The 12513-nt window shown below is 31.5% G+C and overlaps 1 protein-coding gene across 1 annotated transcript; it reads right to left on the bottom strand.

The window, feature by feature from the left end:
• Positions 1-748: 748 nt before the first annotated feature.
• Positions 749-4495, bottom strand: LOC145077126 (putative pumilio homolog 8, chloroplastic). Its single transcript, XM_079022900.1, has 5 exons — positions 2742-4495; positions 2492-2654; positions 2117-2280; positions 1755-2013; positions 749-1194 (listed from the first exon to the last, which is right to left on the bottom strand). The coding sequence occupies exons 1-5, from the start codon at positions 3911-3913 to the stop codon at positions 1087-1089; spliced, it is 1866 nt and encodes a 621-aa protein (XP_078879026.1). The 5' UTR covers positions 3914-4495; the 3' UTR covers positions 749-1086.
• Between the last annotated feature and the right edge of the window lie 8018 nt (positions 4496-12513).

Genomic DNA, 12513 nt, shown 5'->3' on the forward strand with positions numbered 1-12513 from the left:
AATGATAACTCTTTCGACAATAAGTTACCGAGCATTCTCTCCCCCCTATTTCCTCATTTGACTTTTTGACCGACCATCACAATGTATTTATCTATTTTGTTTTTTTTTCAATTTTTTTAATATGACAAAAATGATAACCCGTCCACAGTATATGACAAAATTTTGAAGAAGTATGATAAATCTTAGATGACGTCTATGTGGACTGTGGTAAACTTAAGACCACTCCCTGCAATAAACTTAAGACCACTCCCTGCAACGGATATTTGATTTCTCGTTAACTATATATAGACACCAAGTCTATTAATGTCGACTATTTATATTTTGTATATTTGATTTCTCGTTAACTATATATATAGACACCAAGTCTATTAATGTGGACTATTTATATTTTGTATGATGGTCCTTAGGATACGTTACCAAACCACTTTATATGCATGAATAGTGACACCGGATCATTTAATTTCTTTTAATAATTCTAAATGTCATTATTGCTAAAATTGAACTTTAGTTTTCAACTTTTACAAAATACCAACTTTCACCCCTACAAAAAAGATTAAAAAAAAACAACCTTGCTCCAAGCTTAAACTCAGTTTATAATTTGGTACATAACTTCATTTCTCTTAACAATTTGCCCCCTCTTGTTTCCAATATTTCAAACAAGCCCAAACTACATTCACGACAACGGTTTTTCTTGTTACTAAAAAACCCCCATGCATTCATTGATGAGTTGTAGCATAGAATACATGATACAACCCCTTAATACAATGCGAGAAAGTCTGAAGCTCAAATAAAACAAACAAGAAATAACTAAAACATACATTGAACCTTTAAATATCTCGGAAATTACATAAACAACACCAATAGAAAAAACGACTTTAACCAACCGAAAGCCTTAAATGTTTTCCCTATGTTTCTATGACAATTGCAATAAACCAAAACCAATGACACCAAAACGAAAAACCAAATCGGGTTATTGAACACATAAGCACTGTCAAATTTTCAAATTTGGTCCTTCAAGATAATTTATGTGAATAAAGAGATGAAACTTGTAGTGAACACAGGAAACAACAACATTATGACAAATAGTCACTTCTTCAAAAGCTTGTGTGAGAAAATCCGCTTCGAATACGGGCTGTTTCTTGATATTGCTTTGTGTGACTCAATCGCTTTCACCAACAAATTATGAAGCGAGCCCTGTTAGAAAAAAAAATCATGTTATTTTCATTTTTGGCCCCTAGGTGTATACGATTTTTGAAATTTTGATCCCAACAAGTTTAATCTTGCAATTTTGGTTCTTCATAAAGGTTTTTGTAACGTTTTTATATTTGGCACCAAAATTGCAAAAAACAACTACGCTCATTGCCTAAATATAGTCACTTTACTTGGACCATGGAGCAAAAAGTTAAAAAGAACCCCTAAAAATAACCTAAATTGCAAGAAAAAACCTATTGGGACCAAAATTGCAAAATACAACAATATTTAGGTACAAAAATTGCAATCTATATAGTTTTCTATAGTAACAAAAGGTATACCATACCCCTTGCCCCAACCAACATAGGGAAAACCCTAGGTGCATCAGACTACAACGGGAAAACCTTAGATGCATCAGACTACAGCCAACATGAGAAAGGTAAATCACAATGTCACCATAATAAATGTCAGGTGGTGACAAGTTTCTTTATTATAGCTTCATATTTTTATTTTTTTTCCTATTATTATTTATATTTCGACTAGAAAAAGAGAGTGAGGCCCACCTCAGCAACACGAAGAGCGGTTTGCACAACATAATTAGCATGCGGGTCTTGCAGCAGTTGTTCAAAATGAGTAGCGGAAAGCAGTTCACGGATGATCGATGACCGGGCCCGGTCATCGAGCACCGATAAACATTTTTCAACAACATGGCTACTAAATTTTTGTGTCGCAAGATGGACGTAATTGCCCTCGAATTGACTAGTCAACATCGATACCGCGGATGGGATTTTTAACTCCAATATAGATTGTACAACATAGTTTCTGCAATAAAAAAAAATAGGAATTTAAAGATTATAGAGATTTGAAATGTTTTATGTAATTAAAAAAAGCAAATCTTTTTTTTTTTTTTAATAATGTAGCTTACCCAAATGCATCTTGAGCTAGAAGAAACCCGTTTGAAGAAATTTCAAGAACTAAGCTTTCTTGATGTTTTCCAATTGAGTGATTAATGCATCTTTGCAATACACAACACCCATGTTGATGTGTCGCAATGTCAACACAGAACTTTGCAGCAGCTTCAAAAATGAACTGTCACCCAACACGAATATAGGCCAATTTTAGTTGCAATTTCTATACTTTTAACCACAATTTCCCTTCTTTCTGTTTCATAAAGTAACATGATGCCACATTTGTATGTATAAACAAGATCTTACAAAGATCATGAACTCAATTAAAATACGCAAGATTTTGATTAAAAATGTTATCATATGCTAAAGAAGATTCAATATGAAGCACAAACCTTGTTATCTTCATTGCTGAGACACTGCAAACATCGCTGAATCACATGGTTTCCATTAAGATCCTTAATAAGAGCAAGAAACCCTGGTTCAAGTGCAGAAATAACCACCTTAATTTGTTTTCTTGTCTTTAGTGTCTCTATAAGCTTCTGCACCACCCTTGTCCTGTAACAAAAACCGATTTTTTTTTTTTAACATTAAAGAAGTGTTTAATTGAAGTTAATAAAGTTATATAAAGATAAGGAAAGTTACCCATGAGTGTTCAAAGAGATTTGAACAAGTTCCCTTGGTTCACGAGTGACCTCCATTAAAATAAACATTCTTTGTTCTTCATTACAAACTTCAAGAAGCTTCTGCATAAGGTAATTCCCAAATGGATTCACCATAAGCTCAGCTACATGCCCAACAATTTCATCAAACACCATTTGTACATGTTCTTGATCTCCTTCATCAAAAACACTTTGAATATAACGACACCCATTTTGGTCTTTAGAAAACATATATATGTACCCTCGAGCATCTGCCAATGTTTTACATCTTAAAGGTGTGGGAAATGACCGATTTGCCATTGGAAATTGGGAGTGATTTGATTCCACATGTGACGACCTCTTTTCATGTAAAGAACACTTCTTGTGTTGTCCTCTAAAACCCCCAATTACTTTGTTGGAGTTTCTCACATGATTTACAGTTTCACCATGGATGATTAAACTATCTTCGTTTTGTGATGCGGTGTATAAACCATTCGAAAGAGGTAAATCTAAAGACGGAATTGCCCTTTGGTAAGCTACAGGGTATCGAAGATTTAACACATTCCGATTGAAATGCGATTGAGCGAACAAATTCTCAGCTCGAGGAGGCGGAATATGTTGATACCCGAAAAAAGGACTGAATTCAGTCGCGAACATGGGATTCCGGGAAGAATGAGATTGATTTACAGCATAATCGGAAAAGGGTTTGCTGAAATTGATTCGATTAGTTCCTACATTCGGATCACGAACTAAATCCTCTCCTTGATTACCTGATTCGCTAAACAAATTGTCATCAAATTTCTTCCCGAAATAGGGGAGTATCGAACTGTAAGTTCTAAACATCAGATGAGGTTTGGGGGTGGGATCATCTTTGGAGAAAAAACTCGAAAAGGAGCCATTAGATTGAAGAGAAGTGGCAGTAGCAGGGAAAATACATGGATTCTGCTTGTAACTACATGATGGGTCATCATCATACATACCATACATCATTCCGTTAATGGTCTGAGATAGAACAGGCTCATACCCATTATCATTGACATGTGATGGAAGATGATGCTGCTGCTGATGATGATGATGGGTAAGTGATGATGTTGCATGAGGGATCTCACCCAACAACAATTCAAGCTCGTCATCATCCTTGATATTCTCATTAGTGATCTCAATTCGCTCAACCATCTTCAATAAATAACACACAGGAACAGAATTGTACAACAACAAAAACAAAAACAGAGAACTGAAGGAATTTTGAACAATAAAACGACAAGACAAGCTCAAAATTCACAACAATCCGATCAATGAACACTTGAATCGAAAACCCACATGAAATTACCGATTTTCTTCATCTGGGTCGGCCTTGAAACAATCAAAAATTCCGATTGAAGAGTTGGGTTTTAATTAGGCGGACAGAAAAAACAAATCCCATTTCATCATCATCATCACCATCGTCTCCTTTTCAATTTCTGGGGAATTTTTATGAGTTTGGTGAAGCATGCAAAGATGAAGAAATATTGTATACACTAATACACATAGAGTATGAATGTTTAGTGTACACACCGGCTTACTTGTATGGCCTCACGCCATAAAAGCTGGAGAGCGGAACAGACACACACACAAAATGAAATTGTGTGAAAAATACAAAAGATTGAGCAGAAAAAACATTAAAAATTAAAAATTACCCCTCAAGAGTTGATTCTTGAAGGGATCATAAATCATCAGAAATTAAACCAAAAAAGTAGGGATTTTATATATGATTTCTATTTCTACACATGATTTTCTACAAAACTTTTGAAAATTTCATCCATGAGTTTGTTATATAGAAATTTTGTAGTAACAAACCCTTCTAACTTTTTGCACCTTTAACGGCTGAAGATCTATTAAAAGGACCAAGGAAAATATAACTTATTTATGACAAATATGCCCTTGTCTTGAAATATATTTACAAATTAATTATTATATTATACTAAAATCCAAAAACAACACCAAAGATTAGTAATAAAGTTATTAACCGCTCGTATTTGAGAAATATAAAAGGGAGTGATTAGTAGATAATATTTTTTTGTCACATATAATAATTTTATGTTTTAAATGATTGTATAATCTGTATATTGTATAAGTCATCAAAATATAAATTATTGTGTACGATAAAAATTTGTTGTAATTTATGTTTTAAATGATTGTATAATCTGTGTATTGTACAACTCATTAAAATATAAATTATTATGTACGATAAAAATTTGTTGTGTACAAATCAGTTTCTATATACGAAATGTGAAATATATGATTTTAAAATGCTTATTTTAACCATAAGTATATAAAACAATTCATAAATAAAGTTTTAGTAGAAGTTTTGATAGCACTTTCATTCCTTTAAGACATTATAATTTGTACTTTCCATGTTAGAATATTTATAATAAATATTTGACAAAACACATAAGAATTTTCCATTATAAAAGTGTCATTTGATATTTTATTTATTTTTGTTCAAATACACAAAATATAATTTGTTGGAGATGGGCATAATAATAATAATAATAATAATAATAATACACCACAGTGGTAAGTAATTTTTAGGCATTACCAGGGGTAGTTTGGGTAAATGACCCTAAACAATGAGAAATACGGGGGAGGTGGATTATTTCTGGTCCCATGCCTTCATATATGTTGAGTCATGGTCTTGCAAATATTTTCCTGATCCAACCACGGACCGCCGCGTGTCACGGAAGAATGTAAAACTGCCCACGATTTTACCGCGTCATACTGTTTTAACAAATTGGTCCCAAACCATAATAATTTAAATTGTTGATTTTTTTTAATATTATACTGTATCAGATTAGAATTTAATATAATATAATAATTATGAAAGTAATCTATTTTATATATACCAATTTCAATAAAAACGAGTTTATTTAGTCTTTTCTGTTTAGAATATTTTTCTTTTTATTTTAAGACAATCTTTGATCTATTTTTTTTTTCTTTAAATATAAAACTAGATTATAACTCGCGTTAGGAACGCATAAAAAACATCCAAACGTCTTTGGAATTTGTTATTTAAATATTATTTGTTTTTTTTAATTTCAAAATATATTTTGTTATTTTAGGGTTATGAACAAAACCAATATAATTTTGATTGTTATTTTAGGGTTATGTCCCGAAATATATAATTTTATTGAGCTCTAAAAACTATAAAAAAAAATTATTAACAAAAAATAGTAACATGAAAAATTTATGTTATTTATAGCAACATATTTTCAAAGTACATTGTTATTTTTGCTCATTTATGTATCAACATGTGTATTACATAGATTTTAACCTATAAATGGATCTTAAAATTATATTATGTTTTATAGGGCATAATTATATTAAATATCCTAACATACATAACATATATCAAATACTAAAATAAAAGTATATATTAATTTAAAATAATTAGTATAACAATCTAAAAAAACTTATATCTTATTAATTTTAATGAACACATCTGCAATTGTGAGGTTTGTTTAATATGATATGGTAATAAATTAAAAACTAAGCAATATCCATTTGCTGAACATATGGAAATAACAATTTTGCCAACACCTGTAGCAAATAGAGTTATTGAAACATCTATAACAGTCCTCGTAACAAATATAGAGATATAATTAGAAAACATGTGTCGTGATTTTATATTAAATAAAAATATATATCAAAAATAGATGAATTAAATCCTTTTTAATAAGATTAAATTAAATGATTATTTCTAAATTGATAAGGGTACATGATTTTGAAAAAATTTAAAGATAATATTTACTTATTAAACGATTTAATCATAAATGTTTGCATTCTATATATTGAAACATGATATATATATATATATATATATATATATATATATATATATATAATTATTTTGGAAAGTGTTTATGATTGATGGTATAATTGGAATTATAATCTGCATAAATAAGAATATAAGATTCATGAAAGAAATTAAAATTTGTAGAGTATGTGCTCGTGTTGACAATTATACCCTTGGTCATAAGGAAATTATCATTAAACTTAAAACAAATTGACAATAATAGACTTGGTAAACATAGTTTGTTATTTAAACTTAAAAGAAATTGATAATAATAGACTTGGTCAACATAGTTTGTTAGAAACAATAAAAAAAAATTATTGTTATATAAACTTGTTTGTGGAATAACAAACTCAGTGGCTTAAGCCAAAGATTAAAAAGAGATTACTTTTAAACTTAAAATAAATTGAAAATAATAGACTTGGTCAACATAGTTTGTTATTTAAACTTAAAACAAATTGACAATAATAGATTTGATCAACATAGTTTGTTACGAACAATAATAAAAAATTATTGTTATAAAATCTTGTTTGTGGAATAACAAACTCAGTGACTTAAGCCAAAGATTAAGGAGATTACCTTTAAACTTAAAACAAATTGACAATAATAGACTTGGTCAACATAGTTTGTTACGAACAATAATAAAAAATTATTGTTATAAAATATTGTTTGTGGAATAAAAAACTCAGTGGCTTAAGCCAAAGATTAAGGCATGAAGAAGTAACTTTTAGGTCAAAGTCTTAGTGGTAAAGTCAAATATTGGGATTCTATTGCGGATTTGCAAAGTAGGATGATATAATGTGTATTTACTTTTAAAAATAGTTGAATATAATTGTTATTAATGATAATATGATACAATATTGAAAGTGAAATTATAGTATGATCCATGTGACAGACCATATTGAATACATGTTCATTTAGGAGATTGTAACATAAATGGTCCATATTATTTGTAAACAATGTTGTCTAATACATCAATATATTCCAGCATGTTGGTTTTATGCACCTTGACAACGATTGTTGCTGTCATGATTGTTGTTTTAATGAAGGAAAAACTGTAAACCACACCTTCACAAAAAAAATAGTTTTCAATTCAATAAAGATGGAAATCAAATAACATTCGACAAAGGAAGTTCGATGACAGAATGTGAATTAAGAAGAGTTAGAATTATTTAATATTTTAACACGAAAGAAAGGAAAAAATAAAGCAGTTTGCATACATGATAAACATATTCAAAACATCATTCCATACATGATTCATAATATAACAACAAAAACAAACATTGCAGAGGATAATGAAACCTGTTATGGATGATGGATGATGGAAGTAGGCAGCAACAAGTGTAAAGAGAGGTTAAAGAAACAATTTTTTTCGTGATTGAGAGGTTGAAGAAACAATTTTTTTCGTGATTTGTATGATACGTAATATTATATAGGGTTAATAAGGATATATAGAATGGTAAACCGTGATTTTATAAGATATCTATATCTATATATCATAACAAAATATGGAAAATGGTATAATCGGAAAACATGAGTCCTGATATTATATTAAGTTAAAATAGTTATAAAAAATATATAATTTACATCCATAATTAATAATATATAATTAAATGACCGGATTTGAAATTGATAAGGGTACATGAATTTGAAAAGATTTAAAAGATAATATTTTCTTATTAAACGATTTAATCATAAATGTCCAATTCAATGTATTGAAACATGATAAATATACATATAATTATTTTGGAAAATGTATATGATTGACGGTATAATTGGAATGATAATCTGCATAAATAAGAATATAAGATTCATGAAAGAAATTAAAATTTGTAGAGTATATACTCGTATTGACAATTATACCATTGGGCATAAGGAAATTACCTTTAAACTTAAAACAAATTGACAATAATAGACTTGGTCAACATAGTTTGTTATTTAAGTTTAAAACAAATTGATAATAATAGACTTGATCAATATAGTTTGTTACGAATAAAAAAAAATTATTGTTATAAAATCTTGTTTGTGGAATAACAAACTCAGTGAGTTAAGCTAAAGATTAAGGAGATTGTCTTTAAACTTAAAACAAATTGACAATAATCGACTTGGTAAACATAGTTTGTTATTTAAACTTAAAACAAATTGACAATAATAGACTTTGTCAACATAGTTTATTACGAACAATTAAAAAAATTATTGTTATAAAATCTTGTTTGTGGAATAACAAACTCAGTGGCTTAAGACAAAGATTAAGGGATGAAAAAGTAACTTTTTGGCCAAAGTCTAACCGGTAAAGTCAAATATTGGGATCCTATTATAGATTTGCAAAGTAGGATGATATAATGTGTATATACTTTTAAAAAATAGTTGAAATATAATTTTATCATGTTGCAAAACATAACTAATCAATAATTCCAAACAAATTTTCTTTTAATTGAGGTAAAGATCCTAAATATTGACGAATTATAAGAAAGTTTGGTAGTAGAGATCAAAATTACTACCTCCAAATCAGTAAGATTGCAATGATGGATGAATCCAAAAGTATAATCATAATATGCGTAGGTGGTAACAATGTCATTGGATGGGTACTGTTATCTTCAAATTTGAAGAACACATAAATGTTTTCTTGACTTAATACATAACGAAATTAATTAATTCAGAAAAAATGAGTACCAAATATGTAGCCAACAGACCACATGTTAACAACTTTTGAATAATGAGTAACACCCAAAAGGACTTATGGAGCTCTATATCAAAGGGTTAATATCTGAAATGATACAAGTTATTTAGCAATCTTCAAATTAACTTTTTTTAAAGAATTTTAACCATTTTGTCTATCGAAATGGTACCTTTTTAAGAATTTTCACCCGAGAGAACTGTCTTCCCATCTTTGTTTACACCTTGCTTCACATCCAACAACATGTTTGATTTCGTTAATCGCAGCCAAATCCAGAACGGATCAATACCATTTCAATTTGATTACTAAAAAACCATAGATAGAAGCATAAATCGGATACGCATAATATAAACCTAAAACCCAAATAAGAGTGATTCAAATCAAAATTTACGTTAGAATAATCAAAATGGAAAACTAGTTGCAGATTCATAAAAATTCAAATACCTTGATAAGAAGAAAAGCGCAATGGGAATAATATTTGGTAGTGAATCTCAATTTCAAGTTGTTGGTAACAAACACGATGCAGGAAATGCATTGATGGAGAAGAACATGGGCAGAAATTGGAGAGATCATCGGCTATTGAGGAGAAAGAACATGGATAGAAATTGGAGAGATCATCGACACTTGATATTATCTTCATCAGAGAGAGAAAGAGGAAGTGAGCAATCCCTATTTTGGAGGGAAAATGGTTATAGACGGTAACAAAGGCGTATTTGTAGTTCCCTTTTGTTACGATGACATCAGCAAAATTGATCCAGTGGTTTAAAATAATCAATGAAAAACATTGAAGGGGCCAGATTGTTTTAGGTGATGTAATTTGGTTTCTGCTTTAATATATATAGAGATAAAAAATAACATAAATAACGTTTCGTTTTCAAAGTATACTTTATTTTCTACCTTATTTTTTATCCTCAAATATATATTCTTAATATATTTCATTATTATAATTTACATAAATTTATCAAACACATTCATTCTATTAATTAGCTTTTAATAAATATATCATTTTGTAACACCCACATATCCGGGCTAGTCAATCTAGAGACAATGAGCGTCAAAATTAAAGTGTAAGATAAGCCCGATAAATTTACATAAACTTGTAGTGGTTGAAACAAGGATTCTGGGGATATAAAGAACGCCGAAATCCGAGTTATAACGAAGAAGTTATGATCTGTCGAAGTTTCGCGACGGAACCGACACGATACCGGGAAGCGTAAATAGTGAATTTACGATAGAGCGACTTTTGGTCTTAGCGATCTAAACAAAATTCATAGAATATGTTAAACCGAGAGCATCCATAAAAAGAACGCCCAAATCTGACTTCGTATGAAGAAGTTACGATTTTTCGAAGTTTCGGCTTAGCGGTGTACAGCCCGAAGTTTGAGTATTAGGCCGAGTGGTTTTTAGCCGACACAACCTAAATGAGAATCGAAGATCTCGTTAATAGTAGTGTAACAATAAAAAGACGGACGAAAACGGACGTTGGATGAATAAGTTATGAGATTTTAACGGATCAATCCTGTCCCGACCTGTTAATAATATAACTTTTAAAATAAAGTCAAAATTCGCCGATGAAGTCTAAATGAAAGTTGTAGACTATGTCCCCGCCTACGCGTGGAGATAAAGAACGTTGAAGACGGAGCTCGTATGCGAAAGATACGAATTTTTAAAGTTGGAACTCAAATTTACGAACATGGTGCGAAGTTGGTGACGTGGCAGTGCCACAGCCGTCCGATACTGATGACAAAGCTCGCTTCGGATCATAACACATAGCCCCTCGCTATGCCCCGCGTCCGATTCTGAGTACGCCCAACGTACTTCGGTCTTATCCGGTTCCGAAGTGCGAGACAGTTGGACGCAGCTAGCATCCTCATCCGAACTATGCCCAGCGTAGTGCTGCTGAACGCGCACCGTAGTCCGAAACTGCTGACCCTATAAATAGGTGCGAAGGGTTCCGAGGAAAATGCACCAAATCTCTTTCTCTCTCTAGACTATCCTAACCCCCCTAAACCCTAGGTGACCCCCTAGCACTCGAAGGAAGCCCCGAGGCTCCCGGAGTCCCGAGAAAAAGGGTCTTTTCGGTTTAGAAACACTGCTCCAAGCGAAGCCCAGTTTTCTTTAAAACCCGCTGTAAGTGAGCTACGCCTATGAATTTTTTAATATAGCTTTTAAATAATTATAGTAATATTGTTAGGTCCTTAGAATATTTAATTAGGCTATTATTATTGGTTATATAATGTCGTTATAATATCTTTTTAACCACTCGCGGTACGGGGGATCCGGTTTGGAGGGTCGCTTGGGTTGCTGGATTCAGAAGTGCTTATATGCCAAAATGATCCTGCCCTCCGATGGTCCATGTCTGGCCTCGTCTGTATATAGTGGGTGAAAATTATTATGTCGTGCTTATATAATAGTAATAATAGTTAGACTATTAATTAGTCGCGGTTAACATTAGACTAAACCATAGTGGTATTGATACTAGGTTTTGTCAAGGGAAAATTGTTTTGAGATAACGAAGTGTTGTCTGAGTACCGAGTCACCACCTTACCAGGTGAGTGCATAGTTACTTTCAACTTACACATAGATATGAAGTATTTTATATAAATTACGTGTTGTGTGTGCATATTATCTGTATACTTGCTATCTATGTTGGATGAACGATTTTATACATGTTCTAAATGATTTAAACTGTATATGTATTTTATATCTACAAAATGTGTTGGGTAAAACACGGGTAGATGTAATAGTTTTTGTGTGACAAAATAAAATAATGAGAGGCCTCGTTATAAATGTTATTGATGATCCAGTCATCTAGCGGAGTATAGATGACGACCACGGACTATTCTAGACAGTCCAATGGAACGCTAGCCGGCTCGCAACCTGTAGGTGTTTATTTGAACTGTGTGCTCACCAGCAGTACTCCATCCCCCACATGGTTGCCTTATTTGACATGAATTGCTGAGGAACCCCCGAAGCATGTGTTGTCACCCCGATGAAAATCCTTAGGCTAGGTCTGTAACGCTCGTAGATCCGGGCTAGTCAATTTAGAAACAATGAGCGTCAAAAATGACTTTTTGATAGAATATTATTTAGAAGGAGTAATCTTAAATAAGTTGTAGTATATGTTACAAGGATTCCGTACATATAAAGAACGCCGAAATCCGAGTTATAACGAAGAAGTTATGACCTGTCGAAGTTTCACGACAGAACCGGCACGACACAGCGCGACGTAAATAGTGAATTTACGTTAGAGTGATATTTGAACTTAGC

Source organism: Lactuca serriola, chromosome 9, assembly GCF_051521515.1.
Source record: "Lactuca serriola cultivar US96UC23 chromosome 9, Lser_US96UC23_V15, whole genome shotgun sequence".
Taxonomy (NCBI): Eukaryota; Viridiplantae; Streptophyta; class Magnoliopsida; order Asterales; family Asteraceae; genus Lactuca; species Lactuca serriola.